The following is a 15,498-nucleotide window of genomic DNA, read 5'->3' on the forward strand; positions in this document are numbered from 1 at the left end:
AGCAAGAAGTCCTGATTACTTGACCGGTGAGGTCTATTCACGCATATGAATTGTCCAGATCGGGTCCTGTCTTAAGTTTCCAGTGACCCCTGCGCAGTCCGAGCAGCCAGCTATACAATACAGGATTGTTCCTCTATTATTCCTCCTGGCCGGTTTGTCTGCAGCAGGAAAGCCCTCTATATAGATTGGAAGCAGAAGACACGCACCCTGGGTAGGATCTGATTGTACTCACAAGATTAAAACTTGGTATTTAGCATATAAAACTTATACTGCCCAAGCAGTTTTGCCTTGCAGCTTTCTCAAGGGCATGTGGGGGAGAGTCAGGACTCTTCTTGGCTTAGGAGTCCCTGCTCTGACTCCATATATGGATATGTCCATATATGGAGTCAGTGCTGTGACCATGAAGGGGGTATCCCCAAGCATTGTCAGTATGGCAACGCTGGGATTTGAACTCACAACCTGCTACATTAAAGGCAAGAACCTTAACCACCGAGCTATTGAGCTCAATGCTAATCTGTGACAGGAAAAACCTCATAGTAGTCTCATTTATTAGGTATTGCTATACAGCAGAAGTGTCATTTTTTTTAAAATTATTTTTCTTATTGTAATCATGAGATATAACAGATATATTCATTACAATAGGGTAGCATACATAACATAGATAACATTTTTCATTACAGATACATCCTGATTCTTTTTTATTTATTTTATTTAATTTTTTTCACATTTTTCTAAACAATTCTCTACCCTCTAAATTCCTTCCCCGTCCCAGAAGTATCATTTTATTTTTATTTTTTTATTGTCAAAAAATGTATGGCACAAAATAAATGTGTAATTACTAAAAAAGAATATATAAAATCATACCTCTGATATATATGAATGCATAATATGTGGGAAACTACTACTGAGGTTTTTAGCCATAATATAGTTGCAGCAGGTTAACATGGAGCTCTATAGCCCAGTGGTTAAGGTTCTTGACTTGAATGTAGAAGGTTGTGAGTTTAAATCCCACCAGAATCATAAGAAAACTTAAATAGACACACCAACCTTTTTAATTTGTGTAACTATTATTTTTTGTAGGGAAAGGTGGTAACCCTAACAAAACCCCTGCTCCCCAGTGACCCCCATAAAGTTTTTTATAGTTATGTCTACGGAGATGTGTGGGGGCTCATTTGGGGGAAATCTGTCTTTTTTGACAATACCATTTTGGGGTGTGTATGACTTGATCACTTTTTATTCAGTTTTCTTGGGAGATAAAGTGATGAAAAAACGGCAATTCAGCCTTTATTTTTTCTGTTACACCCTTCACCATATGGGCTAACTTTTTATTTTTTATTTTAATAGTATGGGTGTTTTTGCATGTGACGATGCCCATAATGTTATTCTTTTTTGTTTATTTTTATTTTGGGGAAAGTAGAGTGATTTTACTTTCTAAGTTTTTTTTATATTTTCAAACCTTTTTTTTATTTATTTATTTTTACTCTTTTTAAATTAATTTTCATCAGATTGCAACTTATTATTCTGTATTGAAATCACTATTTCCCAGTTTAGTGCTGCCACCTAGTGGCCTGAACTGGGATATACTAATAATAAGACTAGAAGCCTAGTACAGGCTGCGGCTTACTTTTAGGGCAGAGTGCTAACCCCGATCTCACATGAGCCTGGAGCCGGCCCTGCATGCGAGTAATTTTGGTATTGTCACCTAGCGTTACTGGAAACTTTTCATGTTGTCAGTGTCTGTAGTGTTATTCAAAGTTCACCCACTAGATGGCGACATTCGACTGATTTTAAAAGCTTTAATGGAAAAGTGACCGAAACCTCAGAAGAATCGGTTCGGGGGCCGTAATGGACCCCATTGCACAGCCACGATCATCCTGTATAAATGTCTTGTGTTGCTGCTTATATCAAAGCGTCTGCACAGTGGACAGACAGACCCCTGTCTGTACAAGGAGATGACCCCTTCACAACCCAAGGCCACTAGGGATGGATGTTATTATGAACCCCTTCACCACCCAAGACCCCCACGGATGTTATTATGAACCCCTTCACCACCCAAGATCACCACAGATGTTATTATGAACCCCTTCACCACCCAAGACCATCACCTTATCATGAACCCCTTTACCACCCAAGACCACCACGGATGTTATCATGGACCCCTTCCCAAGGGATGTTAATATTCAGCTATGGTTTTACCATTAATCCCTACACTTCTCCAGACCACCAGGATTTCTACTGTTAACCAGATTATTGCTTAGCCCATCAGAGATGTTACCATTAACCCCTCAACTACCCTAGACCACCAGGGCTCTTGCTCGTGAAAGCAGCATTTCATGTAGAAGCAAATAGGGGATAAGAAGCGCATACGGGATCAGTGCCTGGTTTATGGAGTCCAACCACAGGGACCCCTTCAAGTCATGAGAATGAGGGTCCTGTGTTCCCCCATATGAATGGAGAAACAGTCAACTCTACACACTACCACTCCACTTATCTCTATGGCAATGCTGGAGAAAGCCGAGCACTGTATTCTGCTGTCGCCGACAGTCCCATCTTGTGGATCGGGGATAAGTAATTGAACTATTAGTATGCTGAGGTCAGAGGGGGTTCTGTAGTGACAAGACGGAACATTACTAAACATAATACAAATGTGATTGCAGTACCAGTTGTGACCATTAGGTGGAATCTTCTCCAAACATAGCATTGTACAGTATACTGGACAAGATCCTATACACTCCTAGTGTGTGTGGATATTCCATATATGTGGATCTGAGATATACCAAATTCAGCATAAGAAGCAGAAAAGAAAAAAGAAAAAAAATTCAGCCCTAGACAAAATGTTAAAATAGTTTCAAAGTATACTGATCTTGTACTGATTTTATGTTATGTCATGGCATTTTCTCCATCCACATCCACTTACCAAAGTCTGCTGGTTGCCCTCGGAAACAGACAGCAATTAATTTAAACCATATCGACAGTCATGAGACCTAACAGATTTCCTCTGTGTCACTGCACTGGTAACAGAATTCTACAGAATCCTGAACGCAGCTTTGGATGTGAATAGAGAATAAAAGATAAAAACATATTTTGGACAAGCAAAGTGTTTACAGATTTACTGCACATTCTGCACAGATTAATGAGGAGTTCAATGTCCTCTTCTCTTGCAGTAAAAAACCTCTTATGGTGATTCATCATTCGGAGGATTGTCAGCAGTGTCAAGGTAAAAGATGTGTCACTAAATGAGCATGAAAAGTGCAGTCACTGTGTACATTACTTACAATGGCGTAACCAGGAATAACTGGGCCGCACAGCACATTTTTTTTAGCAAACCCCACTGCTGAGGCTAAGCAAGATCACAAGCACTCTCGCAGACCAGGCCCGGCTGTCGCTCTGTCTGTTTCCTACACATTTATACTGTGTATAAATACATTACTTATCCTGTACTGATCCTCAGTTACATCCTATGTAATACTGCAGAGCTGCACTCACTATTCTGCTGGTGCAGTCACTGTGTACATACATTACATTACTTATCCTGTACTGATCCTGGGTTACATCCAGTATTATACTCCAGAGCTGCACTCACTATTCTGCTGGTGCAGTCACTGTGCACATTACATTACTTATCCTGTACTGATCCTGAGTTACATCCAGTATTATACTCCAGAGCTGCACTCACTATTCTGCTGGTGCAGTCACTGTGTACATACTTTACATTACTTATCCTGTACTGATCCTGAGTTACATCTTGTATAATACTCCAGAGCTGCACTCACTATTCTGCTGGTGCAGTCACTGTGTACATACATTACATTACTTATCCTGTACTGATCCTGAGTTACATCATGCATTATACTCCAGAGCTGCACTCACTATTCTGCTGGTGGAGTCACTGTGTACATACATTACTTATCCTGTACTGATCCTGAGTTACATCCTGTATTATACTCCAGAGCTGCACTCACTATTCTGCTGGTGCAGTCACTGTGTACATACATTACTTATCCTGTACTGATCCTGAGTTACATCCTGTATTATACTCCAGAGCTGCACTCACTATTCTGCTGGTGCAGTCACTGTGTACAGACATTACATTACTTATCCTGTACTGATCCTGAGTTACATCCTGTATTATACTCCAGAGCTGCACTCACTATTCTGCTGGTGCAGTCACTGTGTACATACATTACTTATCCTGTACTGATCCTGAGTTACATCCCGTATTATACTCCAGAGCTGCACTCACAATTCTGCTGGTGCAGTCACTGTGTACATACATTACTTATACTGTACTGATCCTGAGTTACATCCTGTATTATACTCCAGAGCTGCACTCACTATTCTGCTGGTGCAGTCACTGTGTGCATACATTACTTATCCTGTACTGATCCTGAGTTACATCATGCATTATACTCCAGAGCTGCACTCACTATTCTGCTGGTGCAGTCACTGTGTACATACATTACTTATCCTGTACTGATCCTGAGTTACATCCTGTATTATACTCCAGAGCTGCACTCACTATTCTGCTGGTGCAGTCACTGTGTACATACATTACTTATCCTGTACTGATCCTGAGTTACATCATGCATTATACTCCAGAGCTGCACTCACTATTCTGCTGGTGGAGTCACTGTGTACATACATTACTTATCCTGTACTGATCCTGAGTTACATCCTGTATTATACTCGAGAGCTGCACTCACTATTCTGCTGGTGCAGTCACTGTGTACATACATTACATTACTTATCCTGTACTGATCCTGAGTTACATCCTGTATTATACTCCAGAGCTGCACTCACTATTCTGCTGGTGCAGTCACTGTGTACATACATTACTTATCCTGTACTGATCCTGAGTTACATCCTGTATTATACTCGAGAGCTGCACTCACTATTCTGCTGGTGCAGTCACTGTGTACATACATTACATTACTTATCCTGTACTGATCCTGAGTTACATCCTGTATTATACTCCAGAGCTGCACTCACTATTCTGCTGGTGCAGTCACTGTGTACATACATTACATTACTTATCCTGTACTGATCCTGAGTTATATCCTGTATTATACTCCAGAGCTGCACTCACTATTCTGCTGGTACAGTCACTGTGTACATACATTACATTACTTATCCTGTACTGATCCTGAGTTACATCCTGTATTATACTCCAGAGCTGCACTCGCTATTCTGCTGGTGCAGTCACTGTGTACATACATTACTTATCCTGTGCTGATCCTGAGTTACATCCTGTATTATACTCCAGAGCTGCACTCACTATTCTGCTGGTGCAGTCACTGTGTACATACATTACATTACTTATCCTGTACTGATCCTGAGTTACATCCTGTATTATACTCCAGAGCTGCACTCTCTATTCTGCTGGTGCAGTCACTGTGTACATACATTACTTATCCTGTACTGATCCTGAGTTACATCCTGTATTATACTCCAGAGCTGCACTCACTATTCTGCTGGTGGAGTTACTGTGTACATACATTATATTACTTATCCTGTACTGATCCTGAGTTACATCCTGTACTATGCTCCAGAGCTGCACTCACTATTCTGCTGGTGCAGTCACTGTGTACATACATTACTTATCCTGTACTGATCCTGAGTTACATCCTGTATTATACTCCAGAGCTGCACTCACTATTCTGCTGGTGGAGTCACTGTGTACATACATTATATTACTTATCCTGTACTGATCCTGAGTTACATCCTGTATTATATTCCAGAGCTGCACTCACTATTCTGCAGGTGCAGTCACTGTGTACATACATTACATTACTTATCCTGTACTGATCCTGAGTTACATCCTGTATTATACTCCAGAGCTATTTTAATAGTGTCTATTCTGCTGGTTGTTATTGGAAACAGTCACCAAGCTTGTCATCGGACACCCCCCTTACAGCTTAGCCCAGCTTGTGCAGGGGTGGGCAGTTACTTTTTCCATCATCAGTGCAAAGAAAACACTTCTCAGAATGCAAATCACCAATGCAAGCGCGGTGATCAAGCAGATATTTCAGCTCTGGAGCCTGTAGAATTGTGAATGCAGCTCTGGAGTATAATGCAGGCTGGAGGCACATGACATTATTGATCCCTAGTTAGAAAGTTACTCACCTGCAGATGATATTGATAAATAAGCTGTCAAATGTTCATTTTATTACATGACACGGAGGCTCCTATTGCTTTCTCTTTCTTTACTGTGACCAATAGCAGCAAAGAAAAAATACAAATCAAACAAGTTACCAAGGCAACCAGGGCCCTCCCCCATATGACCCAGTATAATAGCTCTGGATCCCAAAGACTCTTCCTCTTTCTTTGCTGCTGCTGTCCACAGATAAGTACCATTATGTGGGCAGATTATTTGGGGAACTTGGTATTATCGGGGACTTAGTATTTCCCCTCCTATCTCTATAGGTTCTGTGTTTCTGAATTTATATATTTAGTATATTTATATTTCGGTCTGTGGGTTTTCTTCCCATTTACATTTTTTTACAGGTTGTCCCGCTCCTGCCCGTTTGTCCCCCATTGTTTTGCTCTCCCTCTACGCCGTTTTCTCCTATCCTTTACCTCAGCTCTGAGGTGCTCTCCTGTGCGCGTCTGCCGGGCAGCCGTAGTCTCGCGGGACTTGGGCCGCCATTACCGGTCCTGTCCTTCTCCTCCCTCTCCTTCTCCCGGCTGGGTTCGCGCGTTTTCTCATTGTTCTCGCGAGATCTTGCACGCTTTTGCCCACAGTATCGCGAGATCTCGCTCTTGCCCTTGCTGTGCTTGCAGCTAGTCTGGTGGTCTTTTTCTGGTGCAGCGTCCGTGTCCATTTTTTCTGCTCCCCCCCCCTGTGAGTTTTTTGCTGCCGGCCAATAGGTTGTCTTCTCCCCAGTGGTAAGGCTATAGCCCAGTGATTTAGTGACCTGACGTTAATATATAAGTTCAAGTCCCAGGACATATATATATAAATAAGGCTTAGTACTCCCTTTTGGTGCTGTCAGCATGTCTGACCACAATCGGCACCCCCCCCCCCCACTCCTGAGGACATGGAGCAGTTATCACTTGTCCAGGAGTCTACCTCTGCACAGACTGATGAACAGGCGCTGGCAATTCAGCGCTCTGTAGCTATGGCCATTCAATCAGCTATGGGGTCCATGGCTACTGCCATCTCTCACTCCATTTCTGAAGCATTTTTGTCAAATAATCCGTCCTCAAAGGCCAGTAGCCATCCTGTACCCTCTAGTTCACGGGCGGCCGCCCCTGATGTACCAGCCTCCAGAATTATTAACATAGGTGAGATACCTGCCACCCAAGATAGCGCACTGCGTTCGCGCAAAAGAGCCTACGCCCGCCAGGCAGAAAAGGCGAGGCACTGGAAATGCGCCAGAGCGCAGCATGACACCGATTCAGAATCTGATCACGGTTCGGATGAGGAGGCTCAGGAAAAATCTTCCCACAGTGCATAAGAGGAAGGTTTGGACCTTTTAGATATGGACCCCCAGGGGCCATCTACTACCCCGGCCATATCCCTTACCACTAATGCTGACGGTTCCTTCGAAACCCTCTTCGGCCGTCCTAGACCCTTCTGGTGAACCGCTCTTTGACCCGGATGCTCTCCACCATCCGAGGTCCGCGGAGTGGCTTCCATCTGACCATGTTACCAGATACTTGGAGGCCCAAATTCGCCAACCTCTTAGTATAGAGTCAAGAAACAAGTTAAGGGCTGAATGCCCCAGACCAATTGTTCCAAATAAGGTCTGTGAGACCCCAGTCGTGGACCCGAAAATGACCCAATATTTATCTAAGTCGGGATGGAATCCCCGCAAAGGGCTTGAATCGGCCTTAAAAGCTTGTCAAGACAAGGTTCTAGATATATTAGGCCCCCTGACAAAGATTTTTGAGCTGGCTGAGTCCGCTAAGGCTCAAAACACCCTGGTAGACCCGGAAGAACTCCCTGGATGGGTGCAGCGTGCTGTCTGTATCACAGGCAATATCAACACCTCTCTTTCTATTGAAAGAAGGAAAGCCATACTCTTTAAGATTGAGCCTAAACTCTCAAATTTGGCATTGACGGAGGCAGGGAAGGACGCCCAGGGCCTCCTATTTGGGGATTCTTTTATAAAGGACCTCTCCCGTTTTGTTGGAGCTTTTACAGCCTTAGACAAAGCCCAAACGTCTATGAGGCGCGTTTTTCAGGGACGGGTCTCCACCAGGGCCGGCAGCTCTAGGGGCCGCCTGTCCGGCCGATCATTATTCCAGACCCGCGGATCGGGTCGAGGCTCCTTATTGTACCGTGATCCGAACCAGGAAACCAGACAGCCGTCTGCCTTTTTCCCCACCCGCGGTCCTGCTTGGAGATCCAGAGGAGCCAGAGGTTTTTCAACTTCAAGACGCCCATTTGGTAAGTCTACCAACCCCGTCCCTTTCTTCAATTACTTGGGTAGGGGGCAAGCTCCGTAGTTTTTCCCACATTTGGTCAACAATTACCTCAGACCCATGGGTTCTTTCGACCATCCAGGGTTTCCAGATAGAGCTAGTCAACTCTCGTATTTACATTCCCCCTCCTGTACCTTACTACCTCCCAACACCAAAACATCTTCTTTTGCACAAAGAATTACTGGCCCTTTCCCTGAAAGGCGCTATAGAACCGGCCCCATCCTCTTCCGAGGGAGTTCTCAGCAATATGTTTCTAGTGGCCAAAAAAGGGGGCCAGATGCGCCCTGTTATCAACCTTCGGCCGCTAAACACCTTCGTCCGTTGTCGCCATTTCAAAATGGAGGCTATTCACCTCCTGAGGGACATGCTCCTTCAAGGCGATTGGATGGTCAAGTTAGACTTGAAGGATGCCTATCTAACGGTCCCAGTATCCGAAGCATCCAGGGATCTCCTTAGTTTCCGTTGGGACAAGGAGATATAGCGATTTACATGTCTTCCGTTCGGGTTTTCCTCAGCTCCTTGGGCCTTTACAAAGTTGCTACATCCTGTTGTCTCCTGTCTCCGCAGCTGAGGGATCCATCTAATTATCTATCTAGATAATATCCTCCTAATGGCTCAAGACCGAGCAACCCTACTGACGCACTTAGACTGGACTATGGACCCCTTGTCCCGTCTAGGGTTCCTACCTGGAGAAATCCTGCCTAACTCCGGCACAGGAGATGGAATTTTTGGGCTTCACGATAGGCTCGAATACAGAGACGCTCAGCCTCCCGTCTTCCAAGATCCGAGCCTCCCGCAAGTTTCACTACGTCAACTGGCCCGTATCATAGGCCTGCTCTCGGCTTCTATCCAGGCGGTTTTTCCAGCCTCCCTACAGTACCGTACCATGCAACGCCTCAAGATCGCCCACCTTCAAGCGGGTCTCTCTTATACGGACTTGATCACCCTGGACAGGGAAGCCAGGGACGGGTTAACTTGGTGGATCCACAATTTGGAGGCCGGGAATGGCAAGGCGATTTTCCGCCCTCATCCGGATTTTACGATCGACTTGGATGCAAGCCTGCTGAGATGGGGAGCTTACTGCAACGGAGTGACCACCGGAGGACGCTGGTCTGTGGAGGAATCTACCCTACACATCAACGCTCTGGAACTTCTCGCGGGTACTTTCGCGATTCGCAGTTTTGCAAATGGGTTGGCCAGGACCTGCATCAAGCTGCGGATGGACAACATTTCAGCAGTTCACTACGTCAACGCCATGGGAGGCACGCATTCGACGACCCTGTCCCATCTGGCTCGGGAGTTTTGGACCTTCTGCCTTTCCAGGGACATCACCGTAGTTGCGGAATATCTGCCCGGCCTCCACAACACCCACGCGGACTGGAGTTTACGTTTTCTCTCCGACTCCAGCGATTGGAGGCTAGACACGACGGTATTCTCTTCCATATCCTCCCTTTGGGGACCCTTCTATTTGGACCTCTTCGCGTCCCGCTTGAACACTCAGCTTCTCCGTTTCTACAGCTGGCGTCCGGATCCGGACACAGAAGCGATAGACGCCTTTTTGCAAGACTGGTTGGGACATCTCATGTATACCTTCCCACCATTTGCTCTGATTCCCTGAGTCTTGGCTCAGGTTCGCCAACAGAGGGCCGAACTAGTACTGATTGTCCCGTTCTGGTCCACCCAATCTTGGTTTCCTCAGCTATTGGAATGCCTGATACAGTATCCCCTGCTTCTCCCAATGTTACCAGACCTCCTATTAGATCCTTCGGGTCTACAACATCCCCTCATACTAGAGGAATCCCTGCAGCTCCTAGCCTGCAGAGTCTCGGGGAACCCTGGCACGTCTCAGCAATTTCGGACTCAACTAGACGTCTGTCGGAAGACGCATGGGCTCCCGGAACCAGACGATCCTATCGTGTGGCCTGGAAATCTTGGACTAAGTGGTGTGTGGTTAGGCACGTGGATCCTGTTTCAGCCCCTGTAACGGAGGGGCTTTCAAGTTGGAATGTTCAGTTTTCAAGTGGAGAGTCACCATCAAAGAAAGAGGAAGAGTCTTTGGGATCCAGAGCTATTATACTGGGTCATATGGGGGAGGGCCCTGGTTGCCTTGGTAACTTATATGATTTGTATTTTTTCTTTGCTGCTATTGGTCACAGTAAAGAAAGAGAAAGCAATAGTATTATAGATAGAGAGGCTGGGCACACCTAGGATATGAGGTCAAATGCTTTAATTAGTGAATATTATGATAAAAATAGAATAAAATTGCAATAGGATATGGACCACAATATATGTTAATTTAGGACATTCAACATCAATACTCTAAAATGTAAAAAATAGCAGCAATATAAAGAAATATAAAGAACAATGTACATTAATGACAATGGAGGTAATGACGATTGATAATAATTAGAGTTGAGCGAACACCTGGATGTTCGGGTTCGAGAAGTTCGGCCGAACATCCCGGAAATGTTCGGGTTCGGGATCCGAACCCGATCCGAACTTCGTCCCGAACCCGAACCCCATTGAAGTCAATGGGGACCCGAACTTTTCGGCACTAAAAAGGCTGTAAAACAGCCCAGGAAAGAGCTAGAGGGCTGCAAAAGGCAGCAACATGTAGGTAAATCCCCTGCAAACAAATGTGGATAGGGAAATGAATTAAAATAAAAATTAAATAAATAAAAATTAACCAAAATCAATTGGAGAGAGGTTCCATAGCAGAGAATCTGGCTTCCCGTCACCCACCACTGGAACAGTCCATTCTCAGATATTTAGGCCCCGGCACCCAGGCAGAGGAGAGAGGTCCCGTAACAGAGAATCTGTCTTCATGTCAGCAGAGAATTAGTCTGCATGTCATAGCAGAGAATGAGGCTTCACGTCAGCCACCACTGCAACAGTCCATTGGCATATATTTAGGCCCAGCACACACACAGGCAGAGGAGAGAGGTCCCGTAACAGAGAATCTGGCTTCATGTCAGCAGAGAATCAGTCTGCATGTCATAGCAGAGAATCAGGCTTCACGTCAGCCACCACTGCAACAGTCCATTGTCATAAATTTAGGCCCAGCACCCAGGCAGAGGAGAGAGGTCCCGTAACAGAGAATCTGGCTTCATGTCAGCAGAGAATCAGTCTTCATATCATAACAGAGAATCAGGCTTCACGTCACCCACCACTGTAAGAGTCAATTTTCATAAATTTAGGCCCAGAACCCAGGCAGAGGAGAAAGGTCCCGTAACAGACAATCTGGCTTCATGTCAGCAGAGAATCAGTCTTCATATCATAGCAGAGAATCAGGCTTCACGTCACCCACCACTGTAAGAGTCAATTTTCATAAATTTAGGCCCAGAACCCAGGCAGAGGAGAAAGGTCCCGTAACAGACAATCTGGCTTCATGTCAGCAGAGAATCAGTCTTCATATCATAGCAGAGAATCAGGCTTCACGTCACCCACCACTGTAAGAGTCAATTTTCATAAATTTAGGCCCAGAACCCAGGTAGAGGAGAAAGGTCCCGTAACAGACAATCTGGCTTCATGACAGCAGAGAATCAGTCTGCATGTCATAGCAGAGAATCAGGCTTCACGTCAGCCACCACTGCAACAGTCCATTGTCATAAATTTAGGCCCAGCACCCAGGCAGAGGAGAGAGGTCCCGTAACAGAGGATCTGGCTTCATGTCAGCAGAGAATCAGTCTGCATGTCATAGCAGAGAATGAGGCTTCACGTCAGCCACCACTGCAACAGTCCATTGGCATATATTTAGGCCCAGCACACACACAGGCAGAGGAGAGAGGTCCCGTAACAGACAATCTGGCTTCATGTCAGCAGAGAATTAGTCTGCATGTCATAGCAGAGAATGAGGCTTCACGTCACCCACCACTGCAACAGTCCATTGGCATATATTCAGGCCCAGCACCCAGGCAGAGGAGAGAGGTCCCGTAACAGAGGATCTGGCTTCATGTCAGCAGAGAATCAGTCTGCATGTCATAGCAGAGAATGAGGCTTCACGTCAGCCACCACTGCAACAGTCCATTGTCATAAATTTAGGCCCAGCACCCAGGCAGAGGAGAGAGGTCCCGTAAAAGAGGATCTGGCTTCATGTCAGCAGAGAATCAGTCTGCATGTCATAGCAGAGAATCAGGCTTCACGTCAGCCACCACTGCAACAGTCCATTGTCATAAATTTAGGCCCAGCACCCAGGCAGAGGAGAGAGGTCCCGTAAAAGAGGATCTGGCTTCATGTCAGCAGAGAATCAGTCTGCATGTCATAGCAGAGAATGAGGCTTCACGTCAGCCACCACTGCAACAGTCCATTGTCATAAATTTAGGCCCAGCACCCAGGCAGAGGAGAGAGGTCCCGTAACAGAGGATCTGGCTTCATGTCAGCAGAGAATCAGTCTGCATGTCATAGCAGAGAATCAGGCTTCACGTCAGCCACCACTGCAACAGTCCATTGTCATAAATTTAGGCCCAGCACCCAGGCAGAGGAGAGAGGTCCCGTAACAGACAATCTGGCTTCATGTCAGCAGAGAATTAGTCTGCATGTCATAGCAGAGAATCAGGCTTCATGTCAGCCACCACTGCAACAGTCCATTGGCATATATTTAGGCCTAGCACACAGGCAGAGGAGAGGTTCATTCAACTTTGGGTAGCATCGCAATATAATGGTAAAATGAAAATAAAAATAGGATTGAATGAGGAAGTGCCCTGGAGTCCAATAATATATGGTTATGGGGAGGTAGTTAATGTCTAATCTGGACAAGGGACGGACAGGTCCTGTGGGATCCATGCCTGGTTCATTTTTATGAACGTCAGCTTGTCCACATTGGCTGTAGACAGGCGGCTGCGTTTGTCTGTAATGACGCCCCCTGCCGTGCTGAATACACGTTCAGACAAAACGCTGGCTGCCGGGCAGGCCAGCACCTCCAAGGCATAAAAGGCTAGCTCTGGCCACGTGGACAATTTAGAGACCCAGAAGTTGAATGGGGCCGAACCATCAGTCAGTACGTGGAGGGGTGTGCACACGTACTGTTCCACCATGTTAGTGAAATGTTGCCTCCTGCTAACACGTTGCGTATCAGGTGGTGGTGCAGTTAGCTGTGGCGTGTTGACAAAAGTTTTCCACATCTCTGCCATGCTAACCCTGCCCTCAGAGGAGCTGGCCGTGACACAGCTGCCTTGGCGACCTCTTGCTCCTCCTCTGCCTTGGCCTTGGGCTTCCACTTGTTCCCCTGTGACATTTGGGAATGCTCTCAGTAGCGCGTCTACCAACGTGCGCTTGTACTCGCGCATCTTCCTATCACGCTCCAGTGCAGGAAGTAAGGTGGGCACATTGTCTTTGTACCGTGGATCCAGCAGGGTGGCAACCCAGTAGTCCGCACAGGTTAAAATGTGGGCAACTCTGCTGTCGTTGCGCAGGCACTGCAGCATGTAGTCGCTCATGTGTGCCAGGCTGCCCAGGGGTAAGGACAAGCTGTCCTCTGTGGGAGGCGTATCGTCATCGTCCTGCCTTTCCCCCCAGCCACGCACCAGTGATGGACCCGAGCTGCGTTGGGTGCCACCCCGCTGTGACCATGCTTCATCCTCATCCTCCTCCACCTCCTCCTCATCCTCGTCCTCCTCGTCCTCCAGTAGTGGGCCCTGGCTGGCCACATTTGTACCTGGCCTCTGCTGTTGCAAAAAACCTCCCTCTGAGTCACTTCGAAGAGACTGGCCTGAAAGTGCTAAAAATGACCCCTCTTCCTCATCCTCCTCCTCCTCCTCCTGGGCCACCTCCTGTTCCATCATCGCCCTAAGTGTTTTCTCAAGGAGACATAGAAGTGGTATTGTACGCTGATAACGGTGTCATCGCCACTGGCCATGTTGGTGGAGTACTCGAAACAGCGCAACAGGGCACACAGGTCTCGCATGGAGGCCCAGTCATTGGTGGTGAAGTGGTGCTGTTCTGTAGTGCGACTGACCCGTGCGTGCTGCAGCTGAAACTCCACTATGGCCTGCTGCTGCTCGCACAGTCTGTCCAGCATGTGCAAGGTGGAGTTCCACCTGGTGGGCACGTCGCATATGAGGCGGTGAGCGGGAAGGCCGAAGTTACGCTGTAGCGCAGACAGGCGAGCAGCGGCAGGATGTGAACGCCGGAAGCGCGAACAGACGGCCCGCACTTTATGCAGCAGCTCTGACATGTCGGGGTAGTTGTGAATGAACTTCTGCACCACCAAATTCAGCACATGCGCCAAGCAAGGGATGTGCGTCAAATTGGCTAGTCCCAGAGCTGCAACGAGATTTCGCCCATTATCACACACCACCAGGCCGGGCTTGAGGCTCACCGGCAGCAACCACTCGTCGGTCTGTTGTTCAATACCCCGCCACAACTCCTGTGCGGTGTGGGGCCTGTCCCCCAAACATATGAGTTTCAGAATGGCCTGCTGACGTTTACCCCGGGCTGTGCTGAAGTTGGTGGTGAAGGTGTGTGGCTGACTGGATGAGCAGGTGGAAGAAGAGGAGGAGGAAGCCGAGAAGGAGGAGGTGGCAACAGGAGGCAAAGAATGTTGCCCTGCGATCCTTGGCGGCGGCAGGACGTGCGCCAAACAGCTCTCCGCCTGGGGCCCAGCTGCCACTACATTTACCCAGTGTGCAGTTAGGGAGATATAGCGTCCCTGGCCGTGCTTACTGGTCCACGTATCTGTGGTTAGGTGGACCTTGCTACAGATGGCGTTGCGCAGTGCACACTTGATTTTATCGGATACTTGGTTGTGCAGGGAAGGCACGGCTCTCTTGGAGAAGTAGTGCCGGCTGGGAACAACATACTGTGGGACAGCAAGCGACATGAGCTGTTTGAAGCTGTCTGTGTCCACCAGCCTAAATGACAGCATTTCATAGGCCAGTAGTTTAGAAATGCTGGCATTCAGGGCCAGGGATCGAGGGTGGCTAGGTGGGAATTTACGCTTTCTATCAAATGTTTGTGAGATGGAGAGCTGAACGCTGGCGTGTGACATGGTTGAGACGCTTGGTGACGGAGGTGGTGGTGGTGGTGTTGGTGGTACATCCCCTGTTTGCTGGGCGGCAGGTGCCAACGTTCCTC

General features: G+C 47.0%; 1 protein-coding gene across 2 annotated transcripts in view; it reads left to right on the plus strand.

Annotated features, from left to right (window-relative positions):
• Positions 1-15,498, plus strand: part of AGR3 (anterior gradient 3, protein disulphide isomerase family member) — a 42,643-nt gene that overhangs the window by 19,073 nt on the left and 8,072 nt on the right. For both annotated transcript variants that reach the window (XM_044293844.1, XM_044293845.1), the window contains exon 4: positions 3,165-3,217. In XM_044293844.1, coding sequence (XP_044149779.1) covers positions 3,165-3,217 — 53 coding nt within the window. The remainder of the gene's footprint in view (positions 1-3,164; positions 3,218-15,498) is intronic.

Source organism: Bufo gargarizans, chromosome 5, assembly GCF_014858855.1.
Source record: "Bufo gargarizans isolate SCDJY-AF-19 chromosome 5, ASM1485885v1, whole genome shotgun sequence".
Taxonomy (NCBI): domain Eukaryota; kingdom Metazoa; phylum Chordata; class Amphibia; order Anura; family Bufonidae; genus Bufo; species Bufo gargarizans.